This window comes from Stegostoma tigrinum, chromosome 4, assembly GCF_030684315.1.
Source record: "Stegostoma tigrinum isolate sSteTig4 chromosome 4, sSteTig4.hap1, whole genome shotgun sequence".
NCBI lineage: Eukaryota > Metazoa > Chordata > Chondrichthyes > Orectolobiformes > Stegostomatidae > Stegostoma > Stegostoma tigrinum.
The window spans coordinates 94,380,856-94,399,664 of record NC_081357.1 but is presented as its reverse complement, the minus strand read 5'-3'; the positions used below and the strand labels follow the sequence as shown (position 1 = coordinate 94,399,664).

Genomic DNA, 18,809 nt, shown 5'->3' with positions numbered 1-18,809 from the left:
CTGTGGTGTACTGTATTTTGTTTTAAAAGCCCAATAAAGAACTTTGCACTGATTAAGGTAAGTGGATATGAATACCAGAGATGGAGTATCTGCATTGAAGAGATGGTTTAAAATTGCAACTTGACCTAATTTTATGTATCCTTCTCATCAAATTTTGAGCAGACACCCCAACTTCCCCAATATTAACATACTGGCAGTGCTTTTTTTAAAGTATTTTGAGAGCTATGCAATGAGGAAACTATGCAGAGAAAACTTGTCAAGCAATATTTCACCTGGATCCTTGTTTAGTAAATGAGTCATATGCAGTACAATTTGCATAAAATTATGCTTTGATTGAGCCTTGTTTATGTCTGCGAACATGTGGATATTGTATTGACTAACAGGAAACAAGTGGGAATGAATAGGTTATTTTCAGGTTGACAAATTACTTAGTCTTAATGAAGGGACTGACTTTATCAGATTTGTTTGTGACACAGTGTGTCTGTAAAACAATGCAGAGGTTAAGCAAGTAGACAAAAATCTGGTAATTTAATGTGGAAGAATGTGAGGCTGCCCTCTTGCAGTAAGATTAGAAAAAAATGTTACTTGAATGTACAGAGCTTGTTTCTAAAAGTGCATTGGTGGGAGCCCCGTACAAACATTGTGATTTCATTTTGCCAAGTTTCCATTGACTTCTAGATTTTATTTTGTTAAAATGCTCCACCCAGGAACTCATTCAGGGATAGTAGGAATTGCTGATGATGGAGAATCTGAGATAACAAGGCATAGAGCTGGATGAACACAGCAGGCCAGTCAGCATCAGAGGAGCAGGAAACTGATGTTTCAGTCCTACACCCTCCTTAAGAAATGGGGGAGGGGCAGGGGGCTGTGAAATAAATAGAGTGGGAGGCAATGATGGAAGGTGGATAAAGGAACAGATAGGTGGAGAGAAGACAGACATGTCAAGGAGGCGGGGATGGAGCTGTACAGGTGAGTGTGGGTTGGGAGTTGGTCAGTTGGAAGTAAGGGATGGGTAGGTGGGAGGGAAGACAGACAGGTCAAGGAGGCTGACTAACACCTTGCACTCCAACCTTAAGTTCACCCGGACCATCTCTGATACCTCTCTCCCCTTCCTGGACCTCTCCATATCTGGCAACCACCTGGAAACATAGCTATTTCAAGCCTACCAATTCCCAAAACTACCCAGAATACTACTACTTTCACCCACCTCCCTGCAAGAGTGCCATCCCCTATTCCCAATTCCTTTGCCTCTACCGCATCTGCTCCCAAGATGAGGCATTCCACTCCCAGATGCCCTCGTTTTTCAAGGACCACAATTTCTCCTCCACAGTGGTTGAAAACGCCCTCAACTACATCTCTTGCGTATCCTGCAACTCATCCTTCACAGTCCCTCCCTGCAATAACAATAAAACAGGGGATAGCTCATACATCAGCACATCAGTCAGACTCCATCATGTATCACTCCATTAACCTGCAGATTCAACATATCATTCTCCACCAGCTGCAATCTGGCCACACTACCAAGGATATATTTCCCTCCCCACCCTTGTCTGCCTTCTAGAGGGACCGCCCTCGCCATGACTTCCTTGTCCACTCCGCACTAAGCCCACCAACCCTGGCACTTTTCCCTGCAATTGCAGGAATTGCTACACCTGCCCCTATACCTTACCCCCATTCCAGGCCCCAAGAAGACCTTCCACATCAAGCAGATGTTCACCTGTATGTCTGCCAATATGGTATATTGTATCCGCTGTTCCCGATGTGGCCCCCTCTATCTTAGGGAAACCAAGCGGAGGTTTGGTGACTGCCTTGTGGAACACCTACACTTGGTTCATGACTAACGTCGCAAAGCACTTCAACTCCCCTCCCACTCCTTGGACAACATGTCCAACCTAGGCCTCCTCCAGTGCCACAATGATGCCACCAAAAGGCTGGAGGAACACCACCTCATATTTCGCTTGGGAACCCTGCAGCTCAATGGGGGTTTCAGAAGCTTCAAAATCTCCCCTCCACCAACCGCATCCCAAAATCAGCCCAGCTCAACCCTGCCTCCTTGATGTGTCTTTTCTTCCACCTATCCACTCCTCCCACCTTACTAACCAACCTCCGCCCCTACTTCCTATCTACCAGCCTCATCCCTGCCTCCTTGACCTATCGGTCTACTGTCCCACTTACCCACCCCTCCCTCCCAAGTGACCAACCCCCATCCCAAATCTCTACCTACACTCACCCATACTGGCTCTGGCTCCACCTCCTTGACCTGTCCCTCTTTTAGAAAACATTTTACCATTGAGCCTGTATTGTCTCTCCCTGTTTCTTCTACCCCAATGAATCACCTCACATTTCTCTGCATTAAAGTTCATCTGGCATGTGTCTGCCCTTTTGGCCAATTTTTCAATGTCCATCTGAAGTCATTCAACTATTGTCGCAATTCATTTTCTCCCTAGCTTAGTATTATCTTCAAATTTATGGATTTTGCCCTCAACACCCATCTTCAAATCAATTATATAAGAAAGAAAAAAATGAGTCATAACACTGATTTGTGGAGAACTTCAACTCCACTGAGAAATGCCCAACGATACCTACTCTGTTTCCTATCTTTTAACCAACATCTAATCCATGCTGCTAAGGACCTATTAATCCCAAACATTTCTAATTTGCTAACCAATTTGCCATGTGGTAACATATCAAATGCTTTCTTAAAGGCATTGTCTCGTCAATTTACTATGCCTCAGGGAGCCTTTGCCTACATCGTTTGCAATAGGCAACATCAGCTGAGTCACAAGTATCTACCATGTATGTGGTGGGTGTTCCCTTGTGATGGTAGTATCCATGTCAATGATCTGACGTGTCTTGCAAAGGTTGTCCTATGTACTGGAATAGTAATTTTGTTATATATATTTCTCATCAATATACTTAGTTGTGCAGGCTACTCTAGCTTTGGATATCCCATAATTATTTTTCACAGGTAATTACTTAGCTTTCACCCTACTTTCCTCTTCTGTGAAAGCCTCCCATTTTCCATTCACTATTTCACCTAATGAAATGCATTTCCAGTCAACCTGAGCCAGGTCAACTGCTACACCTTGTCCCTTTTTCACCATCCTGTTTCTACTAAAATCCTCATGACTCAGGCTGAGAAGTATGCAATCCTGTTCTGGTTTGATATTTTTGTCAATGCTGCAGGATTGCCACTATTTATTCCCCAATTATGTTCACTATAGTCTGTGTATTTACATATATTTGGACACTGCACCTTTGGCAGATTTCCTAGCCTTTCTTGTTCAACCTACGTGAAATTCTAGACCAACATGGTCAATGTTGCACAATAAATGCTGGCCTAGCCCGCAGCACCCATTCTGTTCTTTAAAAAAAAAATCCCAGAAGATCTTGCTGCAACTGTAGTGGACCTTGTGCCTACACACAAATATTGCTTAGAGTTCTGGTTTTCTTACAAAAGATATATACACTTCTTAGGGGATGGGGGTTTAGTTCAGAGAGGGTTCAACTGACTGGTTGCTGGGATGAAGATGTTGTGTATCAAGAGTTTGTGTCAATTGTCTACAAAGATTGTGGGTCTTATGGTAGATGCTGCCAGGAGGATGACTTAATTTTTGGGAGGGACAGGGGAAAGAATGAGGTGGCTAACTGAATATAGAACAAGCAGGCATGGTCTTTAAATAGGGTCTCCCCTGTGAGACAAGATTAGTCTTTGGAATTCATTGAGATGCTAGGATATTAAATATTTGAAAAGGCAGAATTATATTCTTTAGGCACAAGCAAGTTAGTAATTGTAGGAGGCAAGTGAATTTGTTGGATGGCTATTTACAAATGAGCCAAGGGATCTTAGGGAAACTGAGAAACTGTCAAAATCACTGTGCTGCCAAACTAGTTTAAACAGAAGAGAGAGACAGAAGCAGTTTTTAAAAAGTGCCAAATTTGAACTAACCCCTTAGACTACCATTATTTGGTTAAAGTGACCATATAAGATTGTAAGGTGAAGTTGTCATTGTGCAAAAAAAAGAGGGAATTTCAGCCTTTTCTCCAATCCTCATTCCCTAAAAGGGAGGCAAACCACAGGTCATTCATGCCCTTTGATCAAATGGTGAGGCAATAGGTAAACTATTTACCCAAGAAAATTACTCCAGTTAGTCTGTTCCAATTAAGTGAATTGGGGTGGAGTAGGGTCAATTTTCTAACCAAAGAAATGGTTCTCTCTCCTCCCCCCCCCCAAATCTAAGTATCACTTCAAATACCAACATGGAATCCGATCAATTAGCTTTATTAGCAGGGTGCATAATTTAATTATTTTACAAAGATAAAAAGATTGCAGAGTATATATAAACAATGTATAATACAACAAGAAGAGTAAAAGGAAGCAGTGCATGTGAGATGTTAGTTATAATAGCTATGTCTTCTGAAAAAACAAAACATTGTAGAGAATATCAGTCTTTAAACCCCCAAAATAGAGAGGAAAAGGGGGTTTAAGTCTGCAAATTCTAATCTACCCCTTTTCATGGAAGTTTTAACAGACTTGGACAACATTGAAAGAAATAAATAGTTTCACATGCAAACTCCAAGTGGCTGGAGGCATGAATCCAAGTGTTGATTAATTTCAGATGGCAGGACAGCAGAGTTACAGACTGGGCAGTCAACAGGCACAATGTCAATGCTGTCCATGTGTGATGCTGGTGCACCCAAAACATTCTGGCTCTGCCTGTCACTGGAGTGTGCCTCAACAGACCCACTTGCTTTTGCAGACTGTTGACCCTGTCTCTGTGCTGGTGATCTCTCAAACGCATGAATGATGGACTCTCCAGGGAAGGATGACTCAATGCAAATCTTTTTGGCACTTGCACCTGTCACAGATTGACCCAATTGTTGAGGAGTCCTGCGTTGTTCAGTTACAGACCGTTTTTGGCCACTTTTAAGGAGAGGGTCCTTTGTAGAGTGGATTGGCTTTGTCCTGCCAATCCTAACAGGTGAACCATTGATGTTGGCAAAAGCCAGACTATTGCTGACAGATCTTTTAGGTGTCTTCGGGCTTGTGTGGTCACTGGGGTTTTTCAGCAGCCACCCTGTGAGGACAGATGGTGACACAGCATTCAATGGGACAGGGTCAGACAAACTTGCAGCCTGCAAAGTAGATCTCTGCTCATTGGATTTAACATTCCAGGGCCTCGATCCTGATTCATGCCCCAAGGAAATAAACTGGGAGGGTGGGCTGAGCAACCTGCTGCTCTCAGGAATCTTCCCCAAGGGTGTCCTTTGAGATCCCAATTCTGCGCTCCCACCTCCAAGCACATGGCCTTTTCCATTGAATGGAATTACAGGACGACTATCCATGCCTGGAGATTTACCTGAACAGAACAGGGAAAAAGATACAGTTATTAACTTTGGCTGACTGGACCAGGCAGCTGTCTTCAGAAAGTTAAATGATAGTTCAGTGTACATCTTAATTGTAAGAATCTACACTAGCTATAATTAAGTGAAGGGGAGATCTTTGGTGCAGTGGTCATATCTCAACACTAGATTTCAGTCCAACCCACTCCAGAGGCTTGAGCAGATATACTAAGTTGATTGGAAAATATCTATCAAGTTGAAGAACTTTGATTGGATGGTTAATTGATAACAGGTGGTCTTGCAGTACAGTGGTAGTAACCCTATCTCTGGACTGCAAGCACTGGGTTCAAGTCCTCATTGCAGGATTGAATGGCTGTGGATTTGTCATAACATGTATAAACAAGTCAGTGTCATTAACAGGTGAGTCAGGACACAGTCTCACTGTTTCATCCAATTCCAATTGGAGTGTCTGGTTGACATCTTCAGCAACTGGCTAGCAGGGTGAGAACTTGGAAGCAAAGCAAAATGCAATCTAAGAATGATAGTTGGATACCAAAGTTTTGTCTTCTCTCCCAGAAAAGACTTGTGGGTAGTGGAAGATGACAAAAAAAAACACAAGTGTTAAGTGGTCAGAGTATAACTACCCTCAGATGTTGACTGATATGACCAGTGAAGAATTAGACATGAAAAAAGTTGCTTCCGAGGAAGGAAATGTGTTACGGACATGGTCACTAAAAAAAAACAAATCAGAAACAAAAGTTTGGATAGTTAGATTTGGTTATGCCGGTCAGTGGATTTTGAAGGCTTGGCTATCCTATTCATGAACTTTAACAAAGTGGTTTGACAAGGCATATTACAAACCAACTGCCCTTAAAAGACAGAAGATCACTATATAGCATATACATCATGGACTATAAACAGACAAGAAGTTCCCAGCTCCTGGTTGTAACTGGAATTTGGTTCTCAGACATCCAGGTAAATCAGAAGTGACCTACTTTTTAAAAGAGGTCCCAGGGAAGCAGTCAGAAACTGGATCAAGGTATTACTAAAAAGGAAGGAGAAGTTGCCCAAAGCAGTCTTGAAAGCAATTAGAAAGAAAGCAGAAATAATCAGAAGGAATTTTACTGGAAAAAACTTTAGATCAACAACATGTACACTAGTCATAAGTTAACTGTGTTCTACAGTGCTTACACTGACAGAACATGAAAGATTGTTTATTAAGTGTTAAGATCAAAACAAAAAAGGTTGGAGTGCCAAAATGTGTTTGGAGATGCCAATACATTTAAAAGGTGGTGAGTCCATGCTAAATAGCTGGAGTTAGCCACTTTCAGTTCTGATGGTTCTGTAATGAAACAAAAAAGACAGTGGATCTGCAATTTGATCAATCAAGGAAATGCTTAAGACCAGTACAGTCCTACTGTTTCTGATCAGTGTTAGGGAAATCAATAGCATTAGGTGATAAGAATAAGAAAAGCAAAGCACTTGTTAATGTTGAGACTTGCCAAAGATTTAAAAGCCTGCTAAAAAGATGCAGTTGAGATGGGCAAGTATAAAAACATTCAAATTAATACAAAGCTCAACATCTAAGGAACTACAATCCCATTAAGCACATAGGAATGGTGAATGCTTCACATGCAGGGAGGGCAGCTTCCACCAAGGCTACTGCCTTGGGAAAAAATCTTGGAGTGCTGGTGCATCATGCAAGCTGAGGCAAAGTAGAATTCAATTCAGGAGATTTGTTGTTCTGCAAAGGCTAGGGCTGTAGGGAATGGGAATTCCCTAATAAAGTACTATTATAGTTAATGGTAAGACATGGTTAATAGTTATTCAACACAGCAATCAAACCTCAGTTAACTAAGATGGAAATAGAATCTCAGTAGACAACAAGCCAGAGTCTCATGCTTTTGTAAAAGCCAAAAGAACTGCAAATGCTGTAAAATCAGGAACAAAAACAAAGTTGCTAGAAAACTCAGCAGGTCTGGCAGCATCTGAAGGAAAAACAGTTAATGTTTCGGTTCTGGCGACCCTTCCTCAGAACTGTTCTGTTGTTATAAGTGAAGAACAGAATATCATCCAATCCTGCATCAGTTGCAAAGTGATTACTGACAGCACTATTACTTCCAAAAGGATAACCCCACAGATTAGGAATTCTGGTAAAATACCATTCCAGAGAAGTCTCATGAATGGCAGGAGCAACTAGAGTCATGCAGGTAAAGCAGTTAGACATTCAGGCCAATGGCCAAGTATTGGAGGTCCTTAGACTGGCAGAATGGGGTAAAGACAATTGAATGCAAGAAATTGATTGGACTACTAAGAGCAGGCTGGGAGTGGCTTGTTAGAGAACAATCATGCACTGGAGAATGCTGACAACAGTTTGTTGACAACAGCAGAGTTCCCCAACACTCTCATATTACACGACTGCAACAGTTCAAGAAAGTTGCTCCCTGCCACTTTAGAGGGAAGTAAATGTGGGTCTAGTGAACACCACCCACACCCCCATGAAAAGAATAAAAAAAACTGATGAATCTCCATGAGCCACGAAGTCAGCCAAGCCTTTGGAGGAAGACAGTCTACAGACAGGAGAATCAATACAAAGTACTAGTATGGGATATAAATGCAAGGAGGACAGTGTCTTAATTTCATGTGGCATTCCCAGATGATAAAGGGCAGGGTCAAACTAAGAAGTTGACAAAGTGAAACAAAAAAAGGGACTAAAATGACAAACTCCTGTATTCCTACTGTCTTATTGTGGTACGCTTTAAAGAGTCCAGTAATTAGCAGTGATCCATCCTTATTATTTCAACCAAATTCACAACTTGCAACCTAATGCATTGTTTTACAAATTCTGTTGTTAAACAACATGTTCAACAAATGGAGCATCCTCTTTGAAGTGTCATCAAAACATCATGCCCATGAGAAGACAGACTTTTTAATGAATGTGTAACTTCACTCAAACCCTGTTAGATTCAAGTGAAGCAACCAGAGAAAACAAAGTTAGAACTGAATAATTATTCTGTGATCATTACTATTAGCTTTTAATTCATTGGACATCATTCTCAGTTTGAAACCATTTTTACCACCTACAAGAAAACAAAGTTTATTTGATATTGACAGTGCACGCTCACCTAGAGACCCATTTCCTTCCTTTGGTGATTTGGACAGCTTTCCTGGCTTTTCTCCATGCTTCCCCTTCTTCACCTTGTAATTCTCAGGTTCCTTGACTTTGCTGAAGGTTCCACCACAGGTCTGCTGATGCTCTGCCCACCAGGGGTCTCGAGCCGATGGTGCTCTGTTCATCGCCCGCTTCACATATCCAAAATAAGGCCGTCGGTTTTGACAGGGCCCATCACAACGCCACCAATGCTGCCGGTATTCATCCACCTCATCATGGAAGTTATGGTAAATCTGGAAGAGACTCAAGTTTTGTAATAAACTGCATGTTTATTGGCTAATGTGTAGTTTTCAATCCTTTCTTGTGGCCAATGAGGAACAGAAGTGTTTTTAATAATTCAGTCACTAACTAGCAAAGCATTAGAAGCCAGCTTCATCTTAGCAATTCAATGTAATGTTTAGACAGTATTATCAAATAATAGATTAGAATTTCTTTTATTATGAAAAGGCTCTCAGTATTAAATAATGCATTAACTACTGTAATTCTTGGGTTTCCTATGCTTCCAAGGGGATGGCATGGGGTGAGGTGGTGGTTTCATAGGAGAAAGATTTGTTGCCTAACTGCCATTGAGAAGTTAGTGAATGTCATTTTTACTCATTGCTTGCCCCCCCATGGGCTGCAATGTACATAGAGCTATTGATCCACCAATAAAAAAGGAATGAATTAATAGAATTCCAAATCAGAATGGTAGGTCTGGGAGAGGAACTTGGCAATAGCAATCTATACATTGCCCTGATGCTTTCTGGCAGAGGATGCATGCTTGAAAAGGTACTATAAAAAGAACCAAGTTATTGTAGCACATTTTGTATATTGTACACTTGTAATAGAAGTTAAGGGGTGCCAATCAAGTAGGCTGCTTTGTCCTAGCTGGTGTCAAGCTTGCCTGCTCTTGCAGCTGCACTCGTCCAAGCAAGCAGGGAGTACTCTGTCACACTCCTGACTTCTGTCAGGTCAGTGGCAGATAGGCTTTGGGGAGTTAGGTCATGAGTTACTTGCTGAGTAATCCTAGCCTTTGATCTGCTCTTGCAACCATGTCATTTGTGACTGGACCAGTCAGCTTCCAGTCAATGCTAATCTCCTAGATGCTGATAGTGGTGAAATTCAGTAATGCTAATACCACAGTGTGTCAAGGGACAGCGTTCAAATCCAGTTGAAGGCAACATTAACATTCACACTAGACAAGTGCCAGGCATTTGCCACTTAATCTAAATTTGAACACATTGGTCAGGCCTTACTGCATTTGGATCTGGGCTGATTCAGCATTGGAGGTGCAAAAATGGTGCTGAATACTGCACAAATCAAACACCCCCACTTCTGACCTTATGGAGGGAAAGCCATTGATGAAGCAGCTAAAAGTTATTCAGTCAAGGATACCACCCCAAGAAGTTCCTGCAGAAGTGTCCTGTCTGCAGTGACTGACCTTCAATAAACAGTCTTGTTTTTGTTAGCAAAAGTTTTCACTCCCCGTTCCAATTCCCTTTGCCTCTTTTTGCTCATGCTTTTTGGTGCCTCAGTCTCAAATCCTACATTAACATCAAGGGCAGTGACTCATTTCTGTTCCTGAATTCAGCTCTTCAGTCCTCGATTTATAACCAGCCTTCGGTTCAATCAAGTTGAACTTCATATATCTCTCCAAGTTGCTTCACAGGATAAGCAGACAGACAAGCAGAGTCACAGAAGGGAATATTAGCTAAAGAGGATAAGCAAAGGAGTTTAGGAAAGTAAGTCCAGATTTAGGGTCAAGGATCTGAAGGCACTTTACCATTGGAAATCAGGGTCATAGGAGTGGAACGGGTTACACAACTTAAACATTCACAGCTCTCATCTAAAAAAGACAAACCAAAATAAACATTGAGATGTAAAGCCCTCACATGCAAGGTTGGGATAAACAGACCTCCTCTTCCTTTTGGATACAAAAATTGATTCTTACCAAAATCCTCTCCCATCTGATCTCAGCTCAGGTCAAAGCTAAAAATCCTCCTTGCAAAGTATCACATTAGCTCCTCCATACGTTTAAAACAAAAAAAACCAAGGATCTTACATGTGATAAATGGGCCCTGCAGGGGCAGACATCATTCTTATGTAATCCTGCCTCTGGTACTTACTGTCACATTGGCTCCACTCATCCTGTTGATCCTTCGCATGTGTTTGCAGAACTCAGGGCCATGAGACTCATGGTCTTTGTCATTATTTGTGACAAACAGCAAGGCATGGATCATTTCATGTAATAATGTCTATTGGGAAACCAAAAGGTTGTGATTAAATTTATGAAAATGCTCAGCAAATTGACTATGTACAAATGCAACTTTTTTGCTAACTGGCACTTATGGACCAGGAGTGTACCCAACTTTGCAACAGTAGACACGGATGTAAAATATTGTTTGGGTGGGGGGAGCAGGGAGAAAGGAAGTATGGTCCCTTTAAAAGTTGGGGTTTTTTTAGGCTTAAAGATCTTTTTTAAAAAAAGGAGAGAGAGTCTCCAGGCAGCAGATGCAGAGATTTGAAACTGAAACAATGTACCAAAAAGGCTATACTGTCAGCAGACAAAGCAGCATTTTTACTCCAACAACAGGTTTTTGAATTTAGCTAATTAATTTAAACCAGGCCCTAGATACCAAAACCCAATTAAATTTAAATGTGATGGTTTTGACAACCTTTTGTAAGAAATTAAGAGGTCATCAAGGGTATACAAGAAAAGATCATTTGAAAAACTGGTATGTGAGCAGCTGCCATCTGTTCAAAGTTAACAACCAGCAGCTCCAAGAGGAGAAAAAACACTGGCTTTCAGAATTCTCCAAGCTCTCTAAAACCATCATGTGACTAAACTTATGACATTTCCAGCTAATATTCCTGGCAAGAATTTGACAGGGAAAGGCACGCCTGACTGAAGGACAGTGGAGAAGGCACTAGACATTCCAGAAGACATTTCTAGTTGTAAATTGAGAGATTAAGTACTTTTTAATTAAATTTGATTTATAAGTGTAGGACTTCTATTTACTATAGCATACCAATAGAATTTTGTCTTATCCTGGAATAGTTTCTAGTTCAGGGGGGACAATTGTTCAGTTTCTAAGTAGTTATGTTTATTTGTTTATGGTTCGAGTAGTTAAATTGTTACTTGCTGATCTAGAGTGAGACTGTCAGGACCTCATTTCATTTAACCTCCCCTTTATAACAGATTGGGCAGTGAGAGGCAGACTATCACTTTTCACACTTGCTCTAAGAAACGAGGAGGAGAGGCTATCTTCTCTAGGGTGTTTCGGTTTCAGTTAGTTATCAGAGGCTGGGGTGGGGTCAACCTCTTTAATAAGATGTATCTATTGTTCAAGTATTCCAGTTAATTAAGAGAGGTCCTCAATGTGTAAAAACACACCTGAGTAATAGAAACATAATGCAATGGGTATGCACACATACTTTAATTACAGAATGAATTAAATTACTTAAATATGATGCAACCTTAAGACAGTCATCTCATTTGCACCCTCAACTGATTACTTGTACATTGCTAAGACTGCAATAATACAGTAAACCTGTTACTTAAGGGATATGACTTGCTGGTTTTATCTGAGATTGCAGTTAAAAAAGATATACTAAAAGCTCCAAGGGAATTTGGATTTAAGATGGTTATTTGGCCTGGAGCAAGCTGGAAAGAAACCAATATTGATGCAAACTGCCTTCAATGGATGCCAATACAACCATTTAAAAAGCTCAAACTGCATGAAATCTGTATGTACATCTGAGGTATAAAAGATGCTCACTTTAAAATAAAAATGCCCCACTTTATCAAGTTAAAAATCCATAGTTTTTGAGACTAAAAGTAGTTAAGGTCCAAACAAAAAAGTAGTCATGGCCAAATTTGAGATTTGCCTCACTATTACTGACTGGGAGTTCTACTTCAGCTTTTGAAGTCTCCCAGAGATTACACCAGGCATACTTGCAACTGAATTCGCTAAATATTCATCGTACTACCTTTCCAAATGTAACCACTTTTTTGCTCCGACCTGTTGTAAGTTTGAAACCCTGTACAATTATCCTCTTCACTAGCAGAGTGCTCCACTGTGTGTAGCAAGTGAAATTCAGCTAGGATTTGATGCAAGATACTTTCATTACTTCCGGTTAAGACTGATTTAGTTGCTTCTGTGATTCCAGTTATCTGGGATGCACCTCTTCCTGGTTATGGAAGGATAAGCAGCATGACTGAGGGATTGCAGAAAAGATAGAAATCCTCTCTACAAATGGTAGAGTTACTAAAAAGAAGTTTTCTTCAAGTTATCAGGCTTTTCATGTTTGCACAGGGAAGCATCACTTTCATCCCCAAACTCCAATAAAAATATAATAAAAATAAAAACTGCAAATGCTGGAAATCTGAACAGATTTGTGTTTTCAATAACACAAACAACTTGAAGAAACATAGGTCCAGTGACATCTGGAGAGAAAGCAGAATCAAAGTTTCAAGTCCAGTGACCCATCTTTCAAAACTACCAGACCTGCTGAGTTTCTACTGTAATTTCTGGTTTGTTATTATTGTAAACAAGAGTCTGTTTTGGCTTTCCAGCATCTGTGGCCCTTTGGCTTGTGTTTCCAATAAATACATAGTTTGCTTCATCGCTAAAATATTTTCATTTCAGCCAGCTCAAACAAGCTAGACAGACACCTCAGTCAAAATCAAAAAAGCTTTTGCTAAGCAGAAGCTGTGCAGCTTAACCCCACCAGTTATCCTCAAAAATGTCAATTTATAGGATAAATGGACATGTGGGACAAGTAGCCAGACAGCAAGAAAAATAGTTTACGTTCATAGATTTTTAAATTCATTTTCTTCAGATGTCCCTCTGCATCAGTCATTTATCTGAAGTTACAATATGGAAATCTACCACCTTAGCAGAGAACACGTTACTGTCACTACATCAGTGATTTCTGAGGTAATGCAAACCTGATACCCTTGGAATTTCAGAACTATAAAAACTTTCAACAGAGGGAGCAGCCTTGAACTTATTACAATGCAAGGAGGGTGGGAAGTATATGGACCTTCCATCATTAACACTATCCTGAAGAAAGGATCATGTTCCACAGAAGCATCCTTGCAGAAGAAATTCCTAACCTGGGGGAGATCAGTGCAGTTAGGACCACAGATTCACCAGCCACAATTTCTAAAAAAAAGTGTTGCAAAGAGAACACAGTCACAGGCTAACTAAATTACAGAGTATGTTAACAGGCTGAACTGCCTACTTGTAGAGTAGACTCAATTGACCAGGCACACTTAATGCCAGAACAGAGGCTGCAAATAATGTTTGAAGTTAAGTCTGAAGTGAAATCAGAATTTTATCAGCACACCAGCCTACTTCTTGTAGGAAGGAAATACCAGAGGTCACAGTATTGACACAATCAGCACATACCTCAACCAAGTCTCGCCTGGGTCGCAGTTTCAGCAAAGGTTCACTGATACGTATAGAACACAATCCTCCTCTGCCCTCATAGCTGCACACACCCGCACAACTGTAACAGATCCACAGTAGGTAAGCTCAATTTATTCAGCATGAGAAACAGCAAGTAGCACAAACAATCAACAAGAGTGAAGATTTAATGCAGATGTCAAAAGTGCATTGTCAAGTCTATCCAACTTTGTTTAGAGCGATTTTTTTGTAAAGGAAAAGATGGCAAAAATTGAGATTCAAGATTCCAGATTCCCTCCTTCAATGAGCAGGTCTTTTCAGCACATGCAAGAAAAAAGTACAGCTATTATTTGTAGAGATAACAGAGTGGAGGTGGAGGAGCACTGCAGCATCAGAAGAGCAGGCAAGATGCCATTTCGGCCCCTGCTTTTCTGGTGTTGCCTGACCTGCTGTGCTCCTCCAGCTCCACACTGTTTTATCTCCGACTCCAGCATCTGCAGTTCTCAGAGTCAGCTATTATTTGTGCCGTAGTCTTCTGGATTGGATATTGACGCTAAGTTTTGTTGACCGGCTTCAACAAGGAGACAGGGGAGTGGGATATCGCGGGAAGCACCGACTCCCCTTTCAGCAAACCGCGGTGAAGCCGCGGCCTATCCACAACTCACAGAGTCATCCGCGGGCTCCAGCGAACCTCCACCCCGGACAGCCGGCCCCAGAAATACAAGTCATTAAACTGCAGGAAGAGGCCGTGCAGGTCGGGGTTCGGGTCGATCAGCTCCCAATCCGGGTCCACCACGGACAGAGACGCCGGAGGCTGCGGGACCATACCAGGGCTCGAGCTGGCATCGCTACGGTCCTCCTCGTCCCAGGAGGCCTGCAACTGAAGCGCCAACAACAAATCACCATCCATACCGCTCAGCACCGCCTCCTGCAACCACCCAACTGACGTAGACAAACGGAGGTAGGGCCTCTCCCTTTACTTGGCGAATCACATGATGGAGCCGCAAACATAACAGCCAATGGCAGCGCAGGATGATACCACGGGCCACCCAATGACAAATCAGAATGGGACTACCAACGTTAACCAATGCAAAGTCAGCATTGGAGAAGCAAATCAACAGCCAAGCACAAAAAAAAGCTCAGCAGGTCTGGTCATCTGTGAAGAAAAAGATCAGAGTTCCGGTGACTCTTCCTCATGCAAGCGCACAATTAAAGACAGACAGCCAATCATGATCTAGACAGCTGTCAGAGCGACGAATGGGACTGCGGGTCACGGGGAGCACGGCAACCAATCGGACGCCGGAACCGCCACAGCGTGGCCAATAGGAGAGCGGATTACTGCTGGCGGCGCACCAGTCAGAAGTCAGTATTGGCGCAGTGTGACCAATGGGACTGCGGGTCGTTGCTGACGGCCAGCCAATTGGAGGCTGCAGATGAGCGGCGGAGCCCAGGCCTCGGTAGTCGTTTGGAGGAGCGACCTGACGCAGAGAGCAGGGCCCCCGAGCGTGGAGGCCGGACGGGAGCAGTTGTGAAAAACCCGAGGGCGGTATATATTGTGGTGGGGTGGCTAAATCAACCTCCCACCGGCGGCGGCAAGATGGCGGCGGACGTGGCCTCCAGGCTCCGGCGGCAGCTGGAAACCCCCCGCTTCGAGCCGGCCCAGTACGTGAAGCAGCTGTCGCAGCAGTCAGATGGTGACCGCGACCTGCAGGAGCACCGACACAAGATCCAGAGCCTGGCCGATGAGACGGCACAGAACCTGAAGAAGAATGTCTACAAGAACTACCGGCAATTTATCGAGACGGCCCGGGAGATCTCCTACCTGGAGAGTGAGATGTACCAGCTCAGTCACATCCTCACCGAGCAGAAGGGGATCATGGACGGCCTGACCCAGATGCTGCTGACCGCCGACAGGGAACAGCAGCAGCAACAGGGATCCCGCCAGCTGCAAGCCTCCATGGGCACGGCTGGCGGGACCTCATCGTCCTCTCTCGGCTCCTCCACCACAACTACCACCACCACCACCACCACCTCCACCTCCTCCTCCTCCGAAGCCTTCCTTATCCTGCCCCGGGAGGCCGAGGAGCACAAGCAGCGCACCCTCACCACCCTGCTGGAGAAGGTGGAAGGCTGCCAGGACATCCTGCAAACCCCGGGCCGCTACCTGGTCTACAACGGTGACCTGCTTGAGTGCGATGCCGAGAGCGCAGCTCAGATCCAGAGGGTGCACGCTTTCCTGATGAACGACTGCCTGCTGGTGGCTGCCTGGCTGCCCAGCCGCCGCGGGGCTGTTCGCTACCGCTACGACGCCCTGTATCCACTGGATAGCTTCGCCGTGGTCAATGTCAAGGACAACGGGCCCATGCGGGACATGTTCAAGATCCTCATGTTCCCCGACACGCGGGTCTTCCAGGCCGAGAACGCCAAGGTCAAGAAGGAGTGGCTGGAGATCCTGGACCAAACCAAGAAGAACAAGGCCCTGACTGAGCGCTTGGAGGTGGAGAAAGAGGAAGCCAAGGCCCGGCTGCTGGTGGCCGAGGAAGAGAAGCAACAGAGGCCTCTGTCACCGAAAACTAACCCATTTGAGGATGAGTCTGATCCAGCCATGGAGTTGGTGGACCTGAGCCTGGAATGGATTCAAGAGCTGCCCGAAGACCTGGATGTCTGTATTGCTCAGCGGGACTTTGAAGGCGCTGTTGACTTACTGGACAAATTGAACGAGTACCTGAGTAGAGCAACCAGCCAGCCCGCGGTGCGCCAGCTGAGGAGTCGTGTGGATCAGCGGGTCCGCCGTCTGACTGATGTGCTGATGTATGAGCTATCCCCTGGCCGCTCGCTCCGAGGTGGTCCACGGGCAACCCGCCGTGCTGTTTCTCAGCTGATCCGGCTGGGTCAGTCCACTAAAGCCTGCGAGCTCTTCCTGAAGAACCGGGCAGCTGCAGTGCAGACAGCAATCAGGCAGCTGCGCATCGAGGGAGCTACCCTGCTGTACATCCACAAACTCTGCAACATCTTCTTCACTGGCCTGCTGGACACGGCCAAGGAATTTGAGATGGATTTTGCTGGTGACAGTGGCTGTTACTCGGCCTTTGTGGTGTGGTCACGCTCAGCCACCCGGCTGTTTGTGGATGCCTTCAGCAAGCAGGTATTTGACAGCAAGGAGAGCCTGTCCACCACAGCTGAGTGCGTGGAGGTGGCCAAAGAACACTGCAGCAAGCTCAGTGAGATCGGCCTGGACCTCACCTTTACTCTTCAGGCACTGCTCGTCAAAGATATTAAGGCAGCCCTGCACAGCTACAAGGGCATCATCATGGAGGCCACCAAGCACAGAAATTCAGAAGAGATGTGGCGAAGAATGAACTTGATGACACCGGAGGCCTTGGCAAAATTGAAGGAGGAGATGAAAGCCAGTGGAATCACCAATTTTGATCAGTACACTGGAGATGACTGCTGGGTCAATCTCAGCTACACCATTGTGGCCTTCACAAAACAGCTGATGGCCTTCTTGGAGGAAGGGCTGAAGCTATACTTCCCTGAGCTGCACATGGTCCTTTTGGAAAGCCTGCGTGAGATCATCCTGGTGGCAGTGCAGCATGTTGACTACAGCCTGCGCTGTGAGCAGGACCCAGAAAAGAAAGTCTTCATTCGTGAGAATGTTTCATTCCTGTATGAGACTGTGCTCCCTGTGGTGGAGAGACGGTTTGAGGAAGGAGTTGGAACACCAGCCAAGCAGCTCCAGGATCTCCGCAATGGATCTCGAATCATTCGTGTCAATCCAGAAAGCACTAATTCATTTGTATAAACTCTAGGAGCACTTACAGATAAACCAATGATTGCAGACATTCCCTGCACAAGCATACACTTTTTTTTTATTAATTGCTTCAACACTAATGCTGCATAAACATTGTTTGTGGGACTCATCATGAACTCGCTACCTTAATAAATATACAACATGAAGATCAATGTTCTCCAGTAGATGTGAGCTGCCAATTTCAATTTCACCTGTCCTGTATTTTTGTGTCCTGTTGTATTCCACTAGTAAAAGCACTTGTGGCAGTATTGGTATTTGTTTTAATCAGAACACCGCTATGCAAGAACAATTGAACTTGATGAGAAAGTCTTTGCTGTTCAGCTGATCAGAATTCAGCATAGGAAGATTACATTTGAATTCTAAATGCCAAAACTGGGTTTTTTTTTAAAACTTCTCAGAATTATGGAACACTTAAAAAGAGTTTCAGCCTTTTAAGTCACAGGGAAGTACATCTATTTCAGCAACGACTAAAACATGCGGAGACCGCTGTTTCATAGAGTCATGGCATGTTGAACGCAGAAACAGGGCATTATATCTTAAAGTATGCATTGATGCTACTCTAACATAGTGTCACCGTCCTGACCAAGTCTGTTTTCAACCAACATGTCCCCTTTTAGTTTAATTTATGGCAAAGAATTGTAGGTTGTAACTAATCCCAATGTGAATGATTATTTTTCTAACATCTGATTTTAGTTTCTTTTTATTTCTGAACATGTCTAGATTTATTGGTTCTGGCTGTTGATATCAATTTGCAGCTCATTGAAATAGCACTTCTTCATTGTTAGATATGATGACCTGAAAGAATTAAGACAGCTCCCACGGTTGCTTTCTTTTTGCATGCGCCAACTATAGAAATATATTTTGTATTTGAATTCAGTGCCTGTAGTGCTGTTGTATGCACTCAGTGCATTGGTGTAAATTCAGAGTCATGATCTTTAACTTGTGGAAGATTTACAGTCATAGTTGTAAATCTGGAGTAATAATTAGAAAGGTGTTAATGAAATCCCGCCTGCCTTAACCAAGTTTCGATCACCTGCCCTAATGTGTCCTTATGTAGCATGCTGTCAAGTTTTGTTTTCCAACGTGTTGAGAA

General features: G+C 43.5%; 2 protein-coding genes across 2 annotated transcripts; one reads left to right on the top strand and one right to left on the bottom strand.

Moving 5' to 3' along the window:
* Positions 1–4,273: 4,273 nt before the first annotated feature.
* Positions 4,274–14,857, bottom strand: sprtn (SprT-like N-terminal domain). The gene is made up of 5 exons (XM_048531955.2): positions 14,571–14,857; positions 13,909–14,008; positions 10,621–10,749; positions 8,469–8,748; positions 4,274–5,360 (listed from the first exon to the last, which is right to left on the bottom strand). Exons 1-5 carry the CDS (start codon positions 14,813–14,815, stop codon positions 4,564–4,566), a joined length of 1,551 nt encoding a protein of 516 aa, XP_048387912.1. The 5' UTR covers positions 14,816–14,857; the 3' UTR covers positions 4,274–4,563.
* A 452-nt stretch (positions 14,858–15,309) lies between these two features.
* exoc8 (exocyst complex component 8) lies at positions 15,310–17,964 on the top strand. Its single transcript, XM_048531795.2, has one exon. It carries the CDS (start codon positions 15,503–15,505, stop codon positions 17,705–17,707), a length of 2,205 nt encoding a protein of 734 aa, XP_048387752.2. The 5' UTR covers positions 15,310–15,502; the 3' UTR covers positions 17,708–17,964.
* Positions 17,965–18,809: the final 845 nt, after the last annotated feature.

Coding starts and splice junctions, on each gene's coding strand:
- sprtn (XM_048531955.2), bottom strand. CDS start 14,815: ATGGATGGTGATTTGTTGTTGGCGCTTCAGTTGCAGGCCTCCTGGGAC. Junction 14,009..14,570: donor TGGAGCCCGCGGATGACTCT/GTGAGTTGTGGA, acceptor GATCTGTTACAG/TTGTGCGGGTGTGTGCAGCT. Junction 8,749..10,620: donor TGAGTGGAGCCAATGTGACA/GTAAGTACCAGA, acceptor AGTCTCTTCCAG/ATTTACCATAACTTCCATGA.
- exoc8 (XM_048531795.2), top strand. CDS start 15,503: ATGGCGGCGGACGTGGCCTCCAGGCTCCGGCGGCAGCTGGAAACCCCC.